Source organism: Gymnogyps californianus, chromosome 4 (assembly GCF_018139145.2).
Source record: "Gymnogyps californianus isolate 813 chromosome 4, ASM1813914v2, whole genome shotgun sequence".
In the NCBI taxonomy this organism is placed as follows: domain Eukaryota; kingdom Metazoa; phylum Chordata; class Aves; order Accipitriformes; family Cathartidae; genus Gymnogyps; species Gymnogyps californianus.
The window spans coordinates 70,539,008-70,564,121 of record NC_059474.1 but is presented as its reverse complement, the minus strand read 5'-3'; the positions used below and the strand labels follow the sequence as shown (position 1 = coordinate 70,564,121).

The following is a 25,114-nucleotide window of genomic DNA, read 5'->3' as shown; positions in this document are numbered from 1 at the left end:
CATGACATGGTCTTGTTGCTATATCCTCTATTTCTTCACTGCACCATCAGTAGGAGCTAAAACCCTGGACAGTAAATACCCTCGCATTCATGTTTTTCATGAGGTCTTTCTATGCGCTTAAAAACTCATAATGGAAGATAGTGACTTTAAAGGTTATATTAACTACAGAACTGTAACGCACTGCCAGTTCTCATTATTATATATTTCCAATTCTCTACACCAAATTATAGTGTGTTAGGCAAAGCAAGAACATCTCAAACGTCCATTTGCTGTGCATGCATGCTTAAATATTTCTGATTTTAAAAAGTATTTCAAAAGTAATTGCTCAGAAATGCAGGTGAGAAATCCCTACTATCAGTTATTTATTATTGGCTACTTATTACTCAGAGAAATGTGTATGAAGCAAAATCTTACTTTTTTTATAAGTAGCTCCCAAATTTAAAGACATTCTTCTCGCTCAACCCAGATTTCTGATTCCCATTGTACAAGCTTTGATATGACAGGAGTTCATTCCAGGAATAAATGCTGACATATTAACAAACAAGCTGATGTATTTGTCTCTGCCAAGACCAAACTCTGGTAGAAAGCACTATTAATAGGTCCTTATGGGAATATATGCTCAAAAATCCTTTTTGAGCAGGAGTTCAAAGGGATAGGACTATGTTGGAGGTCCCCAGTACCTAGACACACAGATTATTCTTTCACAGATGAAAGGACTTCTGATTTCGTATCATTAATCCCAGATCAACTTACCTTCTCACTGTTTCTGTGCCAAACATTGAACCTTATCGCTGGTGCCCACCTCAAAGGTTCCTGCGTACTAAAGCCTCCTCTGCTCTTGCTGGGCCAGTGCTGTTCCCAAGTTGGGTGCTATGATCCCATGCTCAGAATGAACCTGAAGGAAGGACTATAAGAGAAAGACATTTCATCCAAGCTGCCTGTACTGTATCAGTGTAAGCAGAGATCTCACTTAGCCAGGGCTGAGTGCCACCTTTGAGATAATATTCTGCACACCTCTGTGAGAGGTCTAGTGTGGGATTTCCTCCACATCCTTCAGCCAGTCTGGGGCCTGTTCTCCATCATCCATCAGGATTTATGGGCAGCTGGGGCTAGTTTTTTGTATCGTGATGACAACACAAAGAATTCAGGCACCTCAGTGGCTAATAAAAGCTTTCTGTCTTCCATTCATAAATTAAGGTACTAGTGTAAAATAGGGAGACCGATTCTTTTTTAGCTAAGATATTAGTGAAGAGCAGCAGAAATATTTGGAAGCCAGCAGGAGATGTACTATATAATTAAACTGTTGTCCTTGCTGATAGGTTATTATCAGCAGGTAACAAGATATAAGCATCATTACAAACCATCTTACAGTATTTCACGCTATAACAGATGAGGTACGTCTTTAGTGGCAGCAGAAGGTGATCACTCAGACATTGTTGCCATTATAGCTGCTATAAATTACAACTTAACAGTTTAATAGTTTATCAATTAACTCTAGTGTCAATGCTTAAAAAATTCTTTACCAAAAAATGGTTGATTTTTTTGCCCACTGAGGAACTGATTTGAAAAGCCTGCTTTATAAAAATACCTGTAGACTGGAAGGGTTGCACTCTGTGACAGTTAAAAAAATCTTATACCGAAGTTGCTAAACCAGCCCACCCATGACTAGAGTTCATCAAATGTTTTAGGGTGCCTTTTTGTAAATAAAAATATGAGTGAAGCAAATTTACTGGCTGTAATTTATTTTTGAGTAGAGGGATTGCCATATTCTAAACTGCTAGCCAAAAATGGTTCCCACTGCACCTTTCCCTGGCTGCAGTCTCTGCCAGAAGGCTGTGAATGTTAAGTGCTTAGTAATTTTCTTCCTTAGAGTTTAAGCTATAAATAAGGACAGTGTATTGTCTCTGCTGGAGAAAGGACTTGAGCTCATCAGTGATGTCAGGTCACCGTCTGCCACAGATCCTGTTTGTGCAGACACAAAACACAACGATGCAGTTGTTGAGCTAATGATCTTGTGAACAACTCGTGCAGTAGAAGACCCATTTTATTTAAAGGAATAACAACACTGACAAGGTTTCACTCCACATGTCTTAACTGTTAATATGTTGTTAACTATTATTAACATCAATATAATATCAATTCTGTAACCAACACGATGGAAAATGAGGCATGAACTCTGTGGCCTCTTTTGATGCTGCATTGGCTAATTAAGAATTATGGCACTTGTACCGGTGGTGCCTGCGTGTATCTCCGGCAAGTGACAAAGTGTCACTGTCTGCCTTCCTGCAAGGGGAAGCAGGAACCTTATCTACCCTTCCAAGACTAAGGAGAGGTATTGTAGGAACATGGAAATCTATGCGCCTGACATCTGAAAGCTGCAGCTGGTTACTGCCACCAACCTGCTTGTAAAAGGTATGAACATAAGCACACTTGTTAAAAAATAACTAATTATATCTGTTTGTATAAGCCATACTGGCTCTCTCCTGAGTCATGTAGCCTCAGTTTGAATGTCATTAAAATAATAGACATGTGCATACCTGTTAAAATCAAGTGCATGTAGTGTGCTTTTAAGAACACGGGAATGGGAGTCACGGTAACTCTCACAGGCTCATCTATTGTAGCCTGTGGCAGAAAAACAAAAAGTATGGTTTGTTTCCCTGCTAGTGTACATTGGTAATGATATAGTTGCTAGGTGGAGTTTTTCTTTCTGCTGCTTCTTGGCAGGGTAAATAGATCAAACAGTGTTTCATATTCCTGAGGCTAGATTAGTTCTGATACTAGACTTAACATGATCAATTGTGCTCAAGGCTGCCATGTGCAGCGTAGATCACTGCCGGGCAGCAGAGAGGATGGGAAGGAGGGTGGCACTGGGAGCCTACCTGGGATTGCACTGGTCCCTGTTCTCAGCATGGGGATTCCAGTTGTCAACCTGCCCTGCAATGACCGACACCGGATGCTGGTGATGGCAAAAGTCATCAGATTGGGGTTTATGTGCTGCCTTGCTGCTTACAGCTTGCTTTCATTCATTTTATTTAATGTTAAATCTTTTTTATTTAATAAAAAAAGGTCTATACCCTTAGTTACGCTATCTTATAGGAATTAGTTACATGGGCACAAGAAATGTGATTTTACACTGGCTAGAATATATATATCTAAATAAAAACCAGGAAACCCAGGAAAAGTAGATATTCTGTATTTCACATATTCTTCTTTTGTATGGCCCCATGTCTGATTTGCTGCACATTCCTTGCACCGTGTTGTAAAGCCAGAATAATTAATTTTATCTTTTTTTGCCCTCCCTTTATGGCACTTATCAGTATAGTATCCAATTGCTTCTTGAACATGAATTAGTTCATTTTTTTCAAAAGTCCTGAAGGATAAGAAAATGGGAATTTTACTTTACAAATGGAAAAAGATTGGAAGAACCTAATGATTTTGGGTCCTGTATGTGACACCTGGAGATGGATTTTTTTTTTTAAAGAGATTGTTTAGCATTCCCTAGGATTGTCTGTTTTCACATATAGCACCCAGTTTGTTCTGGGTGCTATATGTGAACGCAGACAGCTGTGAGAACTCAATGCTTTTTTGAACTAAGTTCTGTAGAGGGCACTCATTTCTTCAAACTGTAGCATCTGTGCTGGAGAAACCTGCATCTGAGCTAGCTGATATAACGACTAGAAATACATGCTTGGGGAGCATGAAGCATTTCGTCCTAAGGGCAGATACACAAAGCAACTTGAAGTCAAGATTTCTTGTAGGAGGGAACTCAGAAAATTATTGTCACTTGTGAAAAATCTGGGTTAAGGAACTTGCCCAAATCAGAGGGAGATGGTGAGGTGAAGGCAGGGACAGGACTCTCTTCCTCAGGGCTGCATTCAGCTGCCTTTGTCATTGAACCCATGCTTTTCTTTCTGTGATCTTCTGGCTCCTTTTCTACACATCTTCCTTTTTCAAATAAGGACATTTATACAGGTTTTTTTTTTTCAGGAGCTTGGTCCATTCGGTGAACAGAATCCATTTTGTTCATAAATTCTATGAGAGAAAAAGGAAATGGTTACATCATACTGTGACTAAAGATTTAATACCTTTTTAAAATTATGAATTCATGGGAAGGCAGTAAGCACGGGATTGAGTTTCAAGTTCTCAAGCAGAATATGCTTTAGTGTTCATAAATCCTTCCACTTCTGCTACACCCAACCTTTCCTCCTTCCTTTTACCCCCACCCTGTCTTAATTCTTTGCTGTGCTCTTCAGTCATGCTACTCAAATTCCACTGCTGTGTACCAGCAGCATCACTGATTTCTGTTCCTCAGCCTTCACCACACTGTTCCTGCAGGGAGCCTTGTTTTTTATACAAAGAGTTCTGTTTGCCTCTGGAGCACTTAGATGGAGTATGTTCATTGCGAAGAGGCTGCTGGAGACCAACTACACAGTGCCAACAAATCTCTTCTGCAATTATGTAAACTAAACCACTCATGACTTGGCCAAGTTTGTGCAGGTTTTCTAGGCTGCCAAACTTGAACACATTACTAAAAAGCACAGCTTTAATTAAATGGTTATAAACATTTTCTTTATATGAAAGAAATGCATATTTCTGCTAATTTGTTTTTGGAAATGACTGAACTACTCTTGATGGAACTTAAAAGAAAATCACTAGCCTGAATAAGTAATTCAGTGTAGGAAATTTCAGCTCTAACAATTTCAGCTTGACCAAACTAAAAGGAACTGAAACTGAGTCTTATTGAGACCCAGCTGCAGAAGGCCCTAACAAAACCGTAGGCAATAGCCCCTTTACATGTATAGAAATAGGACTGTGTTCCCAGCCCGTATCTTTGAAATTATCAGTGTTTAATTTAATTTTCTAAGAAAATAATGCTTATGCAACCACACATCCGTGCGTGTTTGCGTATTTCTCCCTCCCTCCTCCATCATATTTTTTAATTCAAGGCCTAATTTCATTGAATAATTTACATTAGAAGAGGCATCTCCAGGTCACCTCTTCCAGCCTCCCACCTAAAGCAGGGCTAACTTCAACATTAGAGCAGGTTGCTCCAGGCTTGGTTGATTTTTTAATACCTCTGAGGATGGAGCTTCCACAACTTCTGTAGCAGCCTCCTTCACAAACTTATTTTCTTGCAGATTGCGTTGGGACTCCTTTTATAAAAAATACTAATATTAATGTCCAAATAAACTGTTCTGTCAACATGTCTTTATCATTTTCTGCTGTATCTCTTCAAGGTCTTGCTATGAATACAAAACCAATTGTTTGAACAAAAATTTGTTTGTTTCTCCAACCCCAACACTTGCAAGATTTGAAAGGGAATCTAGGAAAAGAAAAGAGTTTCTAAAAGAGAAAGGAAACATTCCAATTAGGTTTTATTGTGTCATCTGTAAAAAGGTAAAAAAAAGGGGAATGAGCTGGTTAGACAGTTGCCGTGATCCTTACTATGAAAACACTGCTTAAATGGAGGTGGTATATTGGATTGCTGCTGACCCAGCCTTGGTTCCATATGGTTTGCCTCATTTATTCTCTTTTAATTTATTTTATAAAAGAGTGGAGAAAAAAAGTAAAATTGCATAGCTGGACTGTACTGTGTCTACGTAAAAGGCAACTATTAAAAGCGATTGTCATGCTGTGTTGTAGTAATTAGGGGAACTCGTCTAGCCCTTTATAAAAAACAGAATTGTACTGATGTTAATGACTAATACTAGCTACTTGGGCTACAACCTCTCTTCTGATTGTTATCAGAAGTCACAAAAAATTTATCCTTTGATGACAATCTATGTTTTCCAGGAGGAGACCCCCTTATATTGCAGCATTCAAAGATGAGTCTCTATTATCTAGATAAAAATAGCCCTTTTAAGAAGTCTGTTTCTTGTGTTTGCCATTAATTTAGAAGATTTAAAGGGGACTTGCAAAAGTTACTTGCAAAATTTCAGCAACTTCCTGCTTTGAATGCTCTTAATAGATGGGCTGAGAGCCAGTCAGAACTCTATTGCAACATTATATATACTTATTTTTTCCATGTCTAGGTCCACAATGTACTTTCCTGATCCAGATTCTGTGCTTCTGTTCTGAGTAATGTTCCAGCGGGCAGGATGCTGGGGACGGCACGGCCAGCACGAAACTCTACTGGAGCATTGAGCAGGCTGGAGAGTCAGGTAAGTGTCACTTAAACAACAGGAAATTTGAGCAAAGCTTTAAATGTTATTTTACAGCCCAACAAGAAAACTAAGTAATACAGCAAATGTAAGGCTTGGAAACATTTCCAGTGTTTTAGATGAGATCACTGGCACCCTAAAATTTTCTACTTTGGTTTTTCCACTCCTTGTTGTTCACTTGTACCAGAATTAGATAGTAAATAGGTCTGGATTTTTTCACATTTGTGTTTTTCACAGTTTATTTGGGGTACAGCAAGTTCTAGCAGACTTTCCCTCTTGCTTGGACTTAATGCCTATGTCTAGCTGACCTTTTGCAACATGTGAAGCCATAACCCTTGACCGTCAAAAGGGTTTTAATACAGGAGGGAAATCCTTGCAAGTGTCCAGCCTCTGTAGCACTCTTCAGAGCTCCCCAATGTGCTTTCTAGATGATTCTCTATCAGTTGCATTTCCAGTATGCAGTGTGGCCAGGTGACCTCCTTATAACCCAAAAGCCATTAGCGTATGGCACTCAGTACCCTCCAGGCTTGCACGCAGCTCCGCACTGGCAGGCCAGTCCTTCCCTTCCTCCAGGTGAGCTCCTTTCCTGAGCAGTGGGGCCTATTGCTGAGGGACCTGGCAGCCTAAGGTGGGATTCTCCCACTTTCGAACACTTGATTGTCCCATGGCAGCAAGCAGAGCAGAGAGCTGCCTGCATGGTACATTGCCATAGAGTTAAAAACTATGTTTAGTTTAAAGCTAAATATGCCCCATCTGTGGGCCCTTGCCCATGCAAGGGCTGCAGCAGGGCTCCAAGGCAGGCACCGTGCATTTAGCCCTGCCACCATGGTGCCTCCACGACGCCTCCACAGCCCCATCCGACCCAGCCTTCCCTGTCAATGTGCTGCACTGTGGATGCATAGGTCCCTGTGCAAAGCCAGTCTGCCTAAATATGCAGGAAAGGGGGAAAAAGCTAAACAGGAATTGTCTGAATAGTCTTCATGCTAGTTACAGCAGTGAAGTTGTTGCTTAGGACAGGGTGGATTTTTTTTACAATGAATTTTGATCAAAGCTTCTTAAGCTTCTTTAGCTTCTTCAATTCTAAACATGTAATTGCTCATACTTGAAACTATTGCTCATCTTTTCTGCTGGCCTACCAGCCGCTTTTCTGCAGAAGTCATAGAAACAATTAATCAGCTCAAAAGTGAGTTAATCATTGATTACCCAATAGCTTCATATGACTTCATGGAAAGTGCCAGAGTGATTACATCAGCATGTTAGCTTTTATTACAAGCAGGAAAAATATAGCCCTGCTGATTACGGAGAAAAATTTGGAACTCAGACCCCACCAATGTAGCCTATGGAAAGCTGGGAGGACTAGAGCGGACAGCAGCTGTTTATGGGACAGGTGAAGAATATAGCATAGCTAAGTCACACACCCAAATCTCTCTCACGTGTTGAGAGAGTCACTCATTATAAGGTTTGTTTCTTGTTTTTATCTAATTCCTTACCATTCTGCTGTTTGTATTCTGTTGGAAGACTGGGGTAAAAGATAAAAGATCACTCTTAGGAGATCATAGGATTTTCCGCTTGTTGGCTGGCTTCAGGTGTCTGCTAGTACTGTGATCTAGACTACTGCATGGACCTACTTGTCACAGGCCTTTCAAAATTACACCTTGTCATAGTGCTCCCACTTCTACACCTCCTTCTTTCTGGTCTACACTTCTACCATCTCCTGCATCATATTCCATCTCTCCACACCAGACTATAACTCCCTGAGCCTTTGTCCATATATTTTCAGTCTCCTACCCATGTTCTCATATAAAAAAAGCAGGTCCTGGCACTTGTCAGATGGTGCTGAAGATATGATGACGACAGAGCAGGTCATGAGCCACTGTCTTGAGCAGGTACAAATTACTGCATGCTAGTTCTTCCACAATGATCGCCTGTAGCATATGTGAGTCAAGTTAAGGTCATTTAGTCTTCTAAGCCTGTAAAAAAATCAAATGCATCACAAGCAAATGCGTTTCTATTTACGCTGAGCATTTCAAATACAAATATGGCCAGTGTTGTTTTGACTATAGTGCTTCCCCTACTGCTTTTAAGGAATAGAAGAAGCCATTACCCATGTAGCAAGATGCAGACACAGGATTGTGTGACTATCTCAGTAAGCAAGCTTATTTTTCCCTTTGGTCATAGTAATGTTGCCTCTGTTATAACTTACCTATTTAATCTCCTTCATCCTTCATGATAACTTAAAAGTAGTCTTATGTCTTCTGGAAGCGATTCTGTTTGCTTCCAAAGCCAGTGAACATTTTTAAATACAACTATACCACTACCCCTTTTAAAGGTATGTGCAGGTTTATTCGTATGGCATTTATGCTGTTACTTTATCATCTCTTAAATTAATCATTTTATGCTATTTCTCATATTTATACACAGTGAATGATGTAGCTATGAAGGTACAAACAAAAAGACAACATCCTTCCCAATAGGGCTTAGTATCTAAAACCAGATGTAACATATAGCCATTAACATCTATGTTGTGCCTGTTAAAAGAAAAAAAAAAAGTGCAGATAAGTTGAAAATAGTAAATCATGGTAGAATAGTCTACTGTGAGGAAGAAAGCTGAGTGGATTCCATCCACTGAGAATATATTATTGTGCACTCTGTAATAGTTTTGTAAAGATTTTTTTCCTTTAAATCTTTAGTAGTCAATAAAGATTTGAACTGAATGATGCTTTTGTAGTGGAGCTATCTTCTTGCTCATTTTTAACAGAGATTATTTATATAAAACACTATCTTAGAAACTATTGCACAAAAGCTAATTAAGAATATTCTGATAATGTTAGAAGTTTCAGAACAGTTTCCAGAGATCACCTCAAAATGGTATCACTCACTGCAGAACAAACAGGTAGTTACATTACCAGAAATTTAGGAACCAAGGTTCTCAGTCTGTTTTCCAGAAATCAGATCAGCCTTCCATTACCAAAATGACTTTGAGTAACTGAATCTGTTTTACTAGATAGTATTTTACTATATATATAAAATAAAAATGCTAAATATAAAATACTAGATAAAATACTACTAATAATATAGCAATGCTACAATATAATAATAATAATAATATATAAAATACTAAAACACTAGATTAGTATTTTACTAATACTCTAGACTAGAGTAGCTGGTCCTTGGGAACTTGATGGGGAAGCAGTCAAAGAAGATACTAATCTACAGGATCACAAATAATTACTTATCCTTAGTGTACCCGAGGGTGCTTCTGCATGCACTGAGTTAGCTCCTGTCCAGTGCTAGCCTGTGGGCTGTGTGATGCTCTTAAGTGGTGTTGCAGAAGGTCGTTGTTAAGGAAGTTGCTGTGTAAGAGTTTATTCCTGACATTAATCTTTAATATAAACAGTTACATTAACATAAAAATGAGAACAAAGTAAATAAAGGGGAGAGATGTACATTTCACCCAGTGTCTTGCTCCACTAACAGCTACTAGTACAAGCAGAATTTTTTGTTCTTTTAAAAGTTTCTACAATAGTTTACCATATGATTTGCAACTACAAGTTTAGATTAAATTACACATTAGCTGATTCATTATTCCTAATGTCAGGTTCTCCAGCTGAATTTGAAAGTTCAAAGGCTGTGATTAGAGGATTCCGTCCCTCACTTACATCAGGTGACCTGAAGAAAATTTCGTATTTTTTAATTTTCTATGTCTTTCAGAGAAAAGGAAATGGTTTAGTCATTTCACTAAAATGTGTTGTCAGGTATGTTTGCAGAGTTACACATGCATTTACTTTATCTTCATATTTTCTTCGCATTCTAATTATACCAAAATTTACTTCTAAAAAGATCGCTGAAATGCCACCAGTACATATAATTCATTCACTCACTCATGAAAATGAAATAAATCAGCCCCAATCTTGGTTGTTAATTTCTTTTCTTTTCTCTGAAAGGTGTTAAAATACCTGTTCCTTACTCAGTTGAGTCAATGAAACTCTGTGCCAGTTTAAAGTAAGCGTTAGGCCTATTTATCTGCTGAAGGACTAAAACTCACTGCACACAGCCTGTGACTTCTGGTATTCAGGATATTCAGTTCTGTGAAGGACAACACAATGCCATTGAGAGTGCAGCCTTTTCAGTTTCCACTGTTCTCTCCTGTCTCCCTTTCCATCATCAATACATTAAACACTTTTTTTTTGTTACAACACAATCAACTATTGGTCTATAACTGGAACACAATTTCAATGCTTTTATTAGCTAATTCCTACTCATGTCTGAATGAAGTTTCATATGCAGTATTTTGTTACACCTTTGTAATTGTCTAGCCAGTTGTAAACTAGATTTATTCTACTGTACTGTAAGCCTACCAAGGTTGCTGGGCAAATGAAAGCCTCCAAAAAAACTCCAGGCATATTCACTCCCCTTATTCCCCCTCAAAGTTATTTTTAAGACAAACACCAACCATATAACTCTTCAGTATAAGAGTTAAAATTTATCAAAGTCATAAAAAGAAACTAGAGGTGAGCATGGAAATTAGGGTGCAACTTCAATGGGCATTTCTATGAATTACTGCATAAAAAGCTTTTAATTATATTGCCTTGGGAAGTGAGATAGTTAGGCTTTAACAGGGTGGACATGCTCACTATGTGAGAAACTTCCAAGAAAAGCAAGTGCAATCCAGGGAGTGTTGCTCTATTTCCTTTCTGAAAAAGTTGCCTTGGAGACATGCCTCTAAGTTACAGCTTTCCTTCAGTATTAGGGTAGGCTGCAGACTTGCCTTGTTCTGTCCTCACTCCAACATCTCCAGTCCTTCAGCCAACTCAACAGCCTAAGCCTGAATCAGGCCTTCTTTACAAAGCTGAATGAGTATGTGTTCTCTCTCCAAGCTTTCCAGATGGTGGCGGGAACAAAGGGGAAAACCATGGAACAGACATTCCAAACCTGATCAAAAATACAACTTTCATCATTGTTGCCAAGGAGGAATGGATGTAATATTAATATATTCTGTTCCCCAGTTCCTGAGTGAGGATAACAAAGTCTCTTCCATAGGGAGGACCATTTTCCATTTCAGAACAACAGACAAATCTCTATACAAAGATTAATATTGCTTTTCTTACCTACTTTGCTCACCATCCATGCCGGTAAAGTAAGATCAATTCAATTATTGTATACTGAAGAGGGATCAGACAACAGAAAGAAGAGAGAAGCCTCTATGAAAAAAGGGAGAGGCATAGAAAATTGTCAGAAGACAGTACTGAGAAACACAGGAACATCCAGAAACAGCTGCTGGAGTAACTGCACAAATGGTTGGTCCTGCTGGAGAATATTCCAATTAAAACTCCAGTCCAGAAAAGCCCTACAGCCTAAAATGAATGACATGCTGAGAACAACCGTGCACTTCTCCCCCACTCAGGCTGTAAGATGATGCATCACTGACAACCCCACCTCTTTTTCTGCTAGTTGCCTTTCTGTACGTATGCCAAGGACAGCAGACAGAAATACTATGTTTATCGTAGCATAGACTAACTCAAACCTGTGGCCTCAGTGCTTGCAGGCATGCCCACTACATCTGCACTGTTACTATCGTGGTTTAACCCTAGCCAGAAACTAAGCACCACGCAGCTGCTCCCTCACTCCTCCCCCCTCCTAGTGGGATGGGGAGGAGAATCAGGGAAAAAAGGTAAAACTTGTGGGCTGAGATAAGAACAGTTTACTAACTAAAGTAAAATATAATACTAACGATAGTAATAATGAAATATAATAATACTACTAATAATTGTGATGAAAAGGAATATAACAAAATAAAGGAAAAAAAAGAAATAAACCCAAGGAAAAAACCCAGTAGATGCACAATGCAATTGCTCACCACCTGCTGACTGATACCGGAGCAGCGATCCACCCCTCCCGGCCAACTTCCCCCAGTTTATATACTGGGCATGATGTTCCATGGTATGGAATACCCTTTTGGCTAGTTCAGGTCAGCTGTCCTGGCCATGCTCCCTCCCAGCTTCTTGCACACCTGCTTGCTGGCAGAGCATGGGAAACTGAAAAATCCTTAACTTAGGATAAGCGCTACTTAGCGACAACTAAAACATCAGTGCGTTATCAACATTATTCTCACACTAAATCCACAACACAGCACTGTACCAGCTACTGAGAAGAAAATTAACTCTATCCCAGCTGAAACCAGGACAGTTACATTCAATGAAGTTTGAAATATTTATTCTTATAGGCTAAAATTCATGGTGTAGGGTTTGCATTGTTGGTGGTTTTTTTTTTTTCTGGTAAAAAACATTTATATTTGACAAAGGCTTAATGCAGCACCATAATGTGTTTTTTAAAGGAACAGCTGCATAAAATCCTTCAACTTCTAGATTCCTTGCAGACTACCTTGATGCTGTGCTCAGCTGGCAGGAGGGATTAAATTGCATGAACAAAAGTCTCAGCAGTTCTGCTTCCCAGCTGCTGTGGAAGTCCCCCTCCCTTGTTTTTGCTGGTATTGTGTCAAACAGAAAGTTTTTCAGGCACTTGAGGCAGACACCATCTATGTGTTACTAATTAGCCTCATCATTAACCATTGCGAACTCCTTTTCTACCTCCCAGCAGAAAACTTTTTGGTCATTCTACAACTTCTTGAGATCCTCCCTCCTATCCATTTTGCCTGGTGACTGGATCAGGGGCAGGGTAGTGGGGTGTAGTAAATGCTTGAGCCTTGGAATATTATGCAGATGGACTGTGAGACCTGAAGGTCTCTGCAGACAGGAGTCCTAACAGTCTTGATGTAGCTTGGCAATCCAAACTGTGCAAAACTATCTGTCATCCATGCATTGCGAAACTTTGTAAGCCAAGATTTCAGTATCCACTTAACTGATGTAATCTACTTATCTACAGCCTTGGTGTTTGAGCTGTCCTCATCAAAGTGGTGAGCTAGGGATCAGTAGAAAACTATGCCCTGAGGTGGAACCATCTCCTTGGTATACTGTTTTAGCTTCTAGATTGTCTCTGAGTGGATTTTTATAATAATAACCTTCATTTCCATGCCACGTAGTCATTTCGCTATCATATCACTATCCAGCACAGCATTGTTGTGAATCACTGTTCTTTCCCAACATTCACTGATAGTTTCCTGAGCCAAGAAATAATGCTCTCCTGAATGAAGTTGCTCCAGGAAAAGTTTATTCACAGCTTTTTTGCTGGAGAAAAGAGAGGAAAATGTCAGCATGGCAACTTACTTTTAAATGAAAGCAGCTTCAAGTGGAAAAGTATTAGCACTTCTTTTTTGAAGAAAGCAAAGCTCCTTCCCTAAATACAATCCAGAAGTTTCACTTCAGCTCAAGACAGGTGACTCATTAAGTCCTTTTGGAGGGAACATGGGATTTTGTTGGATTGACTACAATCACAAAACCCGGTGGTTTCTAACGGATATTTTGCGGGGGGGGGTTGGGGAGGTGGGGAGGGAGGAAAAGACCTCACAGTGCCATTTGTATGTACTGATTTAGAGAAAAACAGCTATGGAAATAACAGTTATTTCAAATGAATTCTGTTAGTTATAAAAAAATAAATACAGATGTGTATCAAAAAGACATTCGCCATGCAGATATTAACAGTCAGTTCTATTGTCTATGCTATCAGACAATTTCCAACTAAACTCATAAAGCACAGGCTGCTATGAAAGTAATTGTTTCTACTGCAGCATAACACAATGCAGCAGACCATTTATGTCTCATGATACTCTTTGCAAAAGTAGGATTGGTAGCCTTTATGTCTTGGCTAAATTCTTATGGGAGTAAGTATTTTCCCTCCCTCTTGAATCCCAAGTATGTGTTTCTTCATGTCGCCCTGTCACACCTTCAAGGAAACTTTTCAGCAAAGACAGAGAACCTTGATTTGTATGCTTTGTACACTTTTGTGTCCTTAACTGCTTATTTTGCTTATTTAACCAGTTGTTTGTGTTCCCCAGAAATAGCTACATAAAAATAGTGAGATGACTCCTGTGACTTCCAATTTCCTACAGAAGCTATCTGGATAACTACATGATTTTACTTTTAAAAAAATTTTTTTATTAGCATGTCCAGACAAACACAATATTATTTAATGGACTATGGCTTTGAGCCTGTGGTTATGCTCATTTTGTTTCATACAAAAGAGATGTTTCTCACCTCATTATCCTGTTCCACAGGGTTAGAGAATTGCCCCATTGTCCTGCTCTCTTGCTTCTATTCAGAATTCAGAATGCTGAAAGGTTGGGCCATAACGTGGCTGATCCTAGACTTTCCCAGCATATTTTGGTGGATTTAGTCCTTCCAAGATACAACTCTCTGTGCTACTAAAGAGGTCTGATTTTAAAGTTCTCTGTAATAAATAATGTGAATTTCATTTTGCATCATGATACTAATGCAAAGGAGAGATGACCAAATAATATGTCAAAATTGAGATCCTGAATCATATTAATCTTCCATAATACTTCTCATCTCAGCTGCTGTTGATTTGCAGATAAATTTGTCAATGTAATTTGAGAGGTGTGCAATGGCATTTTAGACTTAAGTAATTTCTTCCTGTCTTTATTTGCCTTACGGCAGAATGTGCCTTTCACTTAACTTAATATCATTACTTAATCAATTAGAAATAATTTGTGCTTCCCCTTCCCAGCTACCACTCTTTTTTCAAACATGAAGATCTGGGATGTGAGTTTTTTCCATTGTAGATATCCCGTGACTTTTTTTCTCAGCTTGCAATATTATGTCCCCTCCTTAGAATAGTCAACAGATGATCCTACCACACAGGATAGCCTGTTTGTTGGCCTCAAATCCTATATCTCATATCAGCAAATACTACATTATCTGCCTTATATTTAGTGAGCCCCAACAGATGTTTTTTCCTCTGCTTTGCTCTTCAAATCCCCCTCACACTGCCACCTGGGAGCATCAAGTGAAGTAACCAACAGGGTCTGGAAATTACAGGAGGTGTCTGCAGCAATGGCAGACAAAGAAGGAAGCAGGAGAAAAGAGTACATTCTCTGGGTTGTAAAAGTTTGAGTTTGGCCATTTTATCTACCAGTCTTTAACAAAAAAAATCCTCAAAGTGCCAAATAAATTAGTACTAAATTTTTGTTTAGTCAGCAGAAAGCAATTGATTCAAGCAGTAGCAAGGTCAGGCATAATCCAATTTCAGCAGTATCTTTTACTTACCCATTCTGCCCAGTAGCTCCCCTTTCAGAGGTTCTTATGAATATGCTGGCAACAGGCAACGGTTAGATGTCCTTGAAAGTTTTTCATGTTCTTTTTCATATCCTTTTCCATTTTAAGAAGCAAGAGTCCACATGCTGTTACTACAGGAGATTAAGCTGTGATATGCAGTTGTCATATGTGTTATGAGACAAGTAGCTCCCCAAAAGTGTTGAAGAATCTTCTCTAGAAGCGTTAGGTACTAGGCAAAGAGCTCTTAAAAAAAAAAAAAAAAAAAGAAAAAAAAAGAGGTTGGCATTTGGTTTTGTCTTGGAACTAGGAATTGGACTCCCAGAAGCCTCTTCTAGTCTGTGACATTAGTACTATGAGACTGCATAATAAACCAATGCAGTGTCTCAAGACCATTGAAATCTGGCCTAGGTGTCACTGAGATTTTAACTGCAAAGTGTTTGATTTAGTAGCCAATCTCTCAAGAACAATTCCACTGTGTGAGCCCAGAGGAGAAACTAATGTAATTTCTGAGGAGCAGGATGCTTGTTCACCTGAAAATCCACACTGGCATTCAGGAAAATTCGGTTCACTTTCTGAAATCTCCACAAATTCTATGCGTGACCAGGGGCCGTTAAACCAATATTGTGTCTCAGTTCTCCAGCAATAAAAATGACATAACAACAACTTCCTTTTTGCATTTTGTCTGACTTGTTGAGGTGTTTTGTAATCTCTTTTGGAAAACATTAGCCTTAATTACAGGTTTACATAGTTTAGAGTATAGCACACCAGGTTCCATCTTAGCAGATGTTTTCAGTTGCTACCATTAGACAAAAAGTAGTACAGCATTAACATAAAGTATGAGTTCTCAAAAAAATTTCAGTCTTTCGAAAACGCAGGTGATATCTCCACTTTTTTTTTTTCTAAAAAATGAGTTCAGAGGCAAATACAATCAGTTTTTTTCAGCGAAGGTGTTATCTTTTTCTGATAGAAATCACGCTGATATTCAAGTAACTAAGTAGCATTTAAAATTATTGAAATTAATTCCTATTATTCACTCCACTTTTTTAAAGACAAAAATCAGACACACAGAGTTGGCTGTGTTTTAGTGAAATTTTGTCAGTGAAATTTTAACCACAATTTGGAAATGACTCAGTAAGTATCCTTTAACTGAGCTTATCCTCTGACTGAATGTTAATCAGTATCCTCTACAAGCGTAAAACAAAAGGAATATGAATATGCTATGAATTGAGACATTCACACCATTAGGAAATCATTACAATTAAAGTAAACAAACACAGCTTCGGGAAAACTGCTGAAGCTTCCCGGTATTTTTTCCATTGATTTTGATCTCCTGTGCTTGGCTTTGCTCACTTCTGCTTAGCTCCTGCAGACCCATGGAGGACAATTAAAAGCAGGTAGGAAATTTAGAAAAATGTGTATCCACCACATCACATCAGAGATGGTTAGGAGGAATGGGCAAATTCTTTTTTTTCCAAAAATTTTCAAAACCATTCACATACTACTGAGATTGTGATATACAGTATGCTGCTATCAAGTCAGAATATGACTATTGAAGAAAATATATACCAGACCCAAAACATTGCTAGAAAACATCTAAATAGATCTCACAGCTCTATAAAAACTACAAGGCTTTAGATTATTAAAGGGATGCATTAAGCTATTCTACTTTGATTGGTGCATGAATCAAAGTGCTTGGTTCTATTTCTGCTAAATTACATAGTTAAAATGTTATTGCATTCACCCTTTCTAAAAATAGAATACACAAGCATTAACAATATCATACGGAAAGAGTCTATTTCAGAGTAAGAGGCACATACCTTCATGAAGACTCTGTGTAGGTTAACTTTGACATTAAAAAAAAGACTTTAGTGAGTCAGTCCAGCATTCATTTTCTGTAAAAGTTTGTATTGGGTTTGCGTGGCAAGGTTTTGGCAGCAGGGGGGCTACAGGGGTGGCTTCTGTGAGAAGCTGCTAGAACCTTCCCCTGTGTCCAATAGAGCCAATGCCAGCCGGCTCCAAGACGGACCCACCACTGGCCAAGGCCGAGCCCATCAGGGATGGTGGTAGTGCCTCTGGAATAACATATTTAAGAAAGGGAAAAGAAGTTACAGGGAGTAGCAGTTGCAGCGGGAGAGAGGAGTGAGAATATGTGAGAGAAACAACTCTGCAGACACCAAGGTCAGTGAAGAAGGAGGGGGAGGAGGTGCTCCAGGCGCTGGAGCAGAGATTCCCCTGCAGCCCGTGGGGAAGACCATGGTGAGGCAGGCTGTCCCCCTGCAGCCCATGTGGTCCATGGTGGAGCAGATATCCACCTGCAGCCCGTGGAGGACCCCACGCCGGAGCAGGTGGATGCCCAAAGGAGGCTGTGACCCCGTGGGAAGCCCGCACTGGAGCAGGCTCCTGGCAGGACCCGTGGAGAGAGAGGAGCCCACGCTGGAGCAGGTTTGCTGGCAGGACTTGTGACCCCGTGGGGGACCCACGTTGGAGCAGTTCGTGAAGAACTGTAGCCCATGAGAAGGACCCACATTGGAGAAGTTCGTGGAGGACTGGCTCTTGTGGGAGGGACCCCACACTGGAGCAGGGGAAGAGTGTGAGGAGTCCTCCCCCTGCGGAGGAAGGAGTGGCAGAAACAGCGTGTGATGAACTGACCCAAACCCCCATTCCCCGTCCCCCTGCACCGCTTGGGGAGAGGAGGTAGAGAAAATTGGGAGTAAAGTTAAGCCTGGGAAGAAGGGAGGGGTGGGGGGAAGGTTTTATTTCTCATTATCCTACTCTGATTCGACTAGTAATAAATTAAATTAATTTTTTTCCCCCAAGTTGAGTCTGTTTTGCCCGTGACGGTAATTGATGAGTGATCTCTCCCTGTCCTTATCTTGACCCACGAGCCTTTTGTTATATTTTCTCTCCCCTGTCCAGCTGAGGAGGGGAGTGATAGAGCGGCTTTGGTGAGCACCTGGCGTCCAGCCAGGGTCAACCCACCACAAAGTTGAAACAAAAGCTTATCACAGAACACACCCTTATTTAATTTGTATGGTAAAACTTGAAGAAAATACAGTGAAGATATTAAATTTGGCCTGATTTTGCAGGACATTTTCATTGACAATGTTATCTCAGGAATACCCCCACCGTTTCATAAAGGCTGGAATTTTTCAATGTAAAGTTTTTCAGGATGTGATGAAGCATTGGGGTCTAGTACTCCTGAATGACGAGGGAGATGTGACAAGTGTCTGCCCACGCAATCCTGATTTATGAGGGGGATTGGCTTATTCCTCTAGCCAGAAACATAGTGTATGCATATGTGTTGGAGGAAAAGTGATGTGCAAGCTGGAGCTGACAAAGACTGGAGGGAGAAAGAGCAGAGTTGAGGACTGTTCTCAATAGTGAGCTCTGTATAAGAAGATGCCTCAGAGCTCAGCTGTGGGACAAGGCACCTTGGATCAGGAGAGGAATTTGTTATTTTTGAAGGAAAACATATGTCAAGTTGCTGTATTTACATAATTTTTGTCTCGGTTTCAAGTGGAGGATTCTTGAAACATCTACGTTGTCTCTACAAGTTATTATGATGTAATTTAGTATAGAATACTACTGATTACCAGCCTGAGGATGAAGGGGACCTTCTAGATGTTTTGTTCAGCACCATGACTTCAGTGGTGCTGGGAAATGTGAAAATAGCACCAGGAGCTAGAAGGTGATCTTCACAGGCTGAACTATGAATCTATTCTGTAACTGAATGGATGCCTACCTTGGTTAGTCAAAAATGTTTTGGGAATATAAAACAGTTGGGTCATCACTACAGACATTGATTTTATATGCATTGCTAGGCTGATACCATCATTTCTCCCTGTAGGAGCCACTAGTTTAAAATCAATCCGTTTGCTTTCATTTCCTTATCAGGTAGAAGCAAGGAGCTGGTAGCTAGAGAGAATATAGGGAAACCCTAGTGAAGAGCCATGATGCACTGGCTCTGAATTCCCCGTGGGCATAAACCCAGTTGAAAATTCTGTTATGGGTACCTGCTGTTACCATTTGCATTCTCTCTAGCTGATCAGAACACAGAGTGTAGCTGTCTGTTCTAGTATTCAAATTTATCTTGAGCTTTGAGAAGACAGTCTTCAGCAGTTGGATACCTATAATCCAGGTAGCTTTACTGGCTTTCCTACTCTCTCTCTTCTATTATTCCATACTCAAAAACACGTGACTTGTGCATTGTTCTCAAAGAACCCTATGCTACTAACATTTGTTATCTTGGTTAGGGTTATCTAACAGTACCTGAACGTATTATAAATGTATGGTGATACAATAGAAATGTCTAGAGCATGTACACTACGGATACATTCACTCTTCAAGTATCTATGAGACTTTTTTTCCCAAGGGGATCTTTGTGAAACTTTTCTCATGTTCTACTTTTGAAACAATTCCTTCTTTTTTCTGTCGTCTTTTTTTTTTTTTTTTAAAGGACAAAACCCCCACTCATCTCCTGCCTTCATGTAACCGAAAATATCTCTCAGATTCATAAGATTTTATGGATGCCTGTAGATTATTTTGCATAATTTAAATGACACATGAATATTTCAGGTCTCATTTTAAACTGTGTGCGATTTCAAGATACATGGGTCATAGCGAGGACAAAGTAGTTTTCTAGTAGTTTTCATCCAGCTAAAGATGAATGACTTGACAATAATGCAAATTTATGTGCTGTGCATATGTGAAAATTTTTAACAAGAAACTAATAGATAATTTGACTACCACTCTGAGTAAGATACAGCGTTGAATGTGAACTGATGTATAAATGTCAAGAAGGCCAACTCAAGCTCTGTATTACACTTAGTAAAAGTGACTTTTCAACAATAAGGTGATCCAACAAGATGGAGGGCTAGTAGTGATCCTCTGTGCTTTCTAGGATCTGAACATTTTTGCCAGTACCTTTCCTAACAGCTCAGTGCTCATATCATATCGAAAGTATGGTAGCATCCAAGAACTGGGACAGACTGATTTATCTCAAAGCAATTTAAGATACCTGTTTTGTCCTGACTTAAATATCAGCAAACAAAAAAATCTTCATTTAAATCATGGATCTTAATTTTGATTTCTGTTTATACTTCAATTATTTTCTAAAGAAAGGGTCATTTTCTCTAGTTCACATAACCACTAAAATTTTTTGCAAATGAAAGAAACCTTTACTTTAAATGTACTACTTAGTATTTCTAACCAGAAAAAAACATAACATGCCGTATTTCTTCAGCAATTTTATAAGTTATACACTCAGATTCTTAACTGGTTTTATCCTATAAGATTGTGAATGATGACTTTTTTGCTTGCTACTTTGTTTTGTAATTTGCTTACAACTTTTGTCAGTCTTCATTCCAAAGAAATGGGAATGAAAGTAACATGCTCAAAGAATATTTGAATCTTGTCTTGTATGAGTTAAATATGAGTAGCTAAACTATTTCTGATATAGAAGAAAAAAGGAGCATTCTCAAAGTAATAAGTTATTCTTTTTGCTCAGTATTCCTCAGATTTTCTGAAGGACAGGGAAGCACCTTTGGAAAAAAAATATGCTAGGCACTTGAGTAGTATAAATGGCTCACTTCTACTGAAACCAATAGAATAAACCGATATTTATCATCCCTTCAGCTGACCAAAAGCTTGGGTCTATGGGATGCAACTTTGCCATGTGCTCTGAAGAATTCTGTATGTGCCTGCCTTGGTGCCAAAAGCAATCTTGAAAGTATGGTACATTGTCCCAGGTATTTAGAATTAGTAAATGATAGCCCTTCCATGCATTTTTTTATTCATAGTTTGCAAGCAACTAAGAGAGAAGAAAGTTTGTTTTCTCTTTTTCAACTAGGTTGCTTAGTTTTGAAATAGCTATTGCAAATGATGAAAATGTTCTCACAGTGCCTGATGAACTGAAACAAAAATAAATAGATCAAAACCACAAAAAAATTAAATACTTGTTTTCCGGAAAAGGGTAAATACCAGCATTTGTTCCATTGTAATGTCTGAAAATAATATATATGTTTACTCAAGGTAGTGACATTGTGACTTTTAGAAAACTCAAGCTCACCTAAAAAATGAAAGATATGTTCCCTGAGGGAACAAACATACATGCTTGTAAAAGCAGTACTCTTTGGAAAATTACATTATGAAGAGGCCTCATTAATGTAACATTTTGCATTTTTAAATTACTTACCATCATATTTTAAGTTTAGAACTTAACATTGCCTGTCAAAATTTGAAATGTAAGCTGAAAAAAATATTTACGTAGAAGAAACTGCTACATAAAATTCTAAAAAATCCATTAAAAAGCAAATATCTATCTATGCTGATAAACAGCAGGAAAAATGGCTAGAGAAGTTATAAACTTGAAAACACTAGCCCCAAATCTGACAAGCTTTATATGCATTCTCCTTTGCTGGAGATTGGAGCATATATCAGGGTATCAGTACACTCTTCCCTTGGCATTCACAATTGGCTGCGGTTGGAGACATCAGGCCTGGAGGACTTTTGCTTACAGTCAGCTCTGCTATTCCTAAATTCGATGTGCTTCTCTAATTCATATCGGGGACACGTACCTAATTTTTAACCTGTAAGGATTATAGCCCTTTCTCATCTGCCTGTTACAACTTACCCATAAGGTACATACTACCTGGAGACCAGCAGGGGCTAACGAAGAGTCATTATGTGTGCCATACATACTTCTTAGAACAGGATTTGCTGCAGGCCTTTGGGTGTACAGAAGCTGCGTAAAGAAGCTTTAATATAAAACAGGTTTTCAACAAAACGACTCCTGCATGGCTACTCTGATGCAAAACTGTTATTGGCTGCCTCTACAGGTCTAAGACAAAGGTCAGTAATGTCAGTCAGGCTCTGAAAGCAAAAGATAGAAAACCCAGTGGGAAAAGAGCAGCCACAGCAACTTGCAGGCTCAATATCCAAGTGTAAAACAAATAGTAGTATTAAATCTGGCCTCATCAATTTGCAAGAAAGACTTTCTGAGATGGCATACAGCAGGGGTACTGTAGAGTGGCAGGAATGGATAATTCGCTTTGGAAAAATCACACAGATGTAAAATTATGAAAAAAATTAAGAAGAAAGTTTTGTTTTCTGGGACTGAAATGGTGCTGGACCTGTTCTTGCAGAAGTGTTGAAAACTTCTAGGTGTATGTTCTCAGGAGTTGTCGTCTAGTTCAGTAGTTCAGAAGTTCAACTTCTGAAGAGAGTTGGAGCAAAAATCAGTGAGCTCAGTTAGAAATGTAGAAGTTCCTGATTTTAGGGAAGGAAAGTGTAGAATTCTTCAGCATACACATTTCAGCCATACCCTCTGCTATGCTGATTGTCCAGTGTGCATGTCTTATGGAGAGGGCACTAGGAACATTGGTGAAAGAGCCTATTCCGCTATCTTGATCCTTAGAATAAGTGTTTGCATTGATGACAACTCTGGTTTTGGTTTGGGAGTTGCTGTAATCTTTGAAAGCAGCAATAAAAGAGCAAGTATTGTTCAGGCGAACAGTACGACACAGTTAATATCTTCGGTAATGTTTTTTTTTTTAAAAGAGAGACTATGATTGTGAGGCAGATCAAACACTGTATCAGCCCTTGCTTAGAATGACATAGAACTAATTTCTAGCTTTACCATTCAAAAGTGATGAAAAAACTTGCATGAAAAAAGACTATGGGGAAATGTTATCTTTAGCTTACCCTCCTCTTATGCCTTCCCACAAGGTGGATGTGGCACATTTACTAAACCAGTTACCTATGGCCGAATCAGGCATTTATTTCAGAGCGAGCTGCTGAAAGCAGTCCGTTTTGAAAATGAGACTAATTTTTTTTTTTTGATTGATTGATTGATGTTGATCTGAAGATGTGCACTTTCCAATTTGTAAGAAGTATTAATTTTTCTGGCAGGCTACATTATCTCCCAAAATGTCTCTTTTACTTAGCAAGACTAATCATAATTCTGTAAATAATATATATACACATATATATTAATTTAATAGAATTGATTGACTTTTGCAATGTGGTCATGGGTTAAACTTACAATGTGTATTTCATCTCTTACAGTTTGTCTTGTGTCTTGTACAAGCATATCGGAAACATTTATTATGACTTAATTACTGTCAACAAAGTGAGTTGCTTTTGACTTAACATCTTGTATGTTAAATCAATGAAGTAAGCAATCCCAGAGTGCAGACCTGTAATTTTATCCAAGAGTTTACTCCTTTTCAATAATATTGTTCCACGCAGCTTTATAATATAAAGGCACCCAGGGATTTATTTGTGCTTTGCAGTGTTCCCAATTATTTTATATACAACTGCTTTTAACATCCCTGTGAAGTACTTTTTTCAATCTTTTTAAAAACACTTTTGTCTAAATGAATGTACTCGCTAGTAGACTCATCTTCCCCTGTCTGAAAGAAAATTTGAGGTTTTCTGGGTGAGTGCTGTGCTGCACTGTTAAGAACTATGACTACCATTTATTCTTTTTTAAGAGCTACAATACAGAAACCAGCTTAATATAATTTAGTATTGCTTCAACTCTCATTAGTTTGCACACACACAGTCTCTTCCATTCCTTTATACATTCTGGGTTTGGCTGCCAAGAAATGAAGGAAAACTATCACCCATACAAACTGAAGAAACCTCAAATAATGACAACTACTGTATTGCACTCACCACTTGCATACATATAGAAAAAGTGGTTCAGTGTGCAATCTTATAGTTTGTTACATTCCACAAAAATACATTCAAAATTTACATGAAAGGGGGAGGCTTCTGTAGCACACACTAGAGCTTTTCCAATAATCAGTTTTCCTGTATCCTGAGGCAAGAAACTAAGGATGATTGTTCAGTTGCTGTAGGTCTTAATGCATTGTTATTTATAAGTGATTTAGAGTAATATAAAGCACAAATAATTTCCTTTCCAAATTTGTTTGCCTTTCCTATGCAGAAATATGAAACAAATCTATAGTAGAAATATTTTGTTCTTCTTTCTTTGAATCCTGATACTAATTCTTTTCTGCCTATTGATCTGTTTACAGTATTTCTTTTGGAAGTTTGTGTGCTGCTTTCCTTGGTTGTTCAATAAATCTGTTTTTCCCAGGTTAACATTTTGGTCAAATTCTCAATAACTCTGGAAATGGAAATAACTTAATTGGTTTCAGTAAAGTTATGGCAATTGACACACATTAGGATTTCATTCTGCTCTTTAAAGAGGAATAACAACACAAGAAAAAGTAGAGTATTTCAAACTACATCCTGCCTGTTTACTTCAGGATCCAGTAAATTCCAGTAAAAGTATCACTGTAAGAAAGGGTCATAGATTATAATTCTCCTTTTTTAAAAAAGCTCTGAAAGTATGGCCTTACTTTACCATTTTAAGAACTGCATTTGCTATTTTGAGTCTTCTATCTATTACAGACCTATTACAGATCTATTAAGTGTGTTACAGGCCTCCATTAGCATATGATATTATTCATACCAGTCTCTGAGCTCAGTATTTTGCTAAGACTGAGATACTATTTATCTAGTAGTTGCTCCTGTGATAACTATTTTATGGTCTCAGGATTTTCAACTTTTATGCATCAGTATGACATCCTTTTTATTTTTTACTGTTTAAGTTTCTGTGTTTGGCACTGTTTTAGATGTTAACATCCTACTCCTAAACGCACAAAAATTTTATCCCTAATTGTATTTTCGTTCCCTGTTGGATATTTGTTGCCATGGCATAAAAATATCACAAATAATACTTACAGGGAGTGCCTA

The 25,114-nt window shown here is 38.6% G+C and overlaps 1 protein-coding gene across 1 annotated transcript in view; it reads left to right on the top strand.

The window, feature by feature from the left end:
- Positions 1-6,049: 6,049 nt before the first annotated feature.
- IL15 (interleukin 15) overlaps positions 6,050-25,114 on the top strand; it is a 32,009-nt gene continuing 12,944 nt past the window's right edge. The window contains exon 1 of the mRNA XM_050896211.1: positions 6,050-6,161. Coding sequence (XP_050752168.1) covers positions 6,099-6,161 — 63 coding nt within the window. The 5' untranslated portion in view covers positions 6,050-6,098. The remainder of the gene's footprint in view (positions 6,162-25,114) is intronic.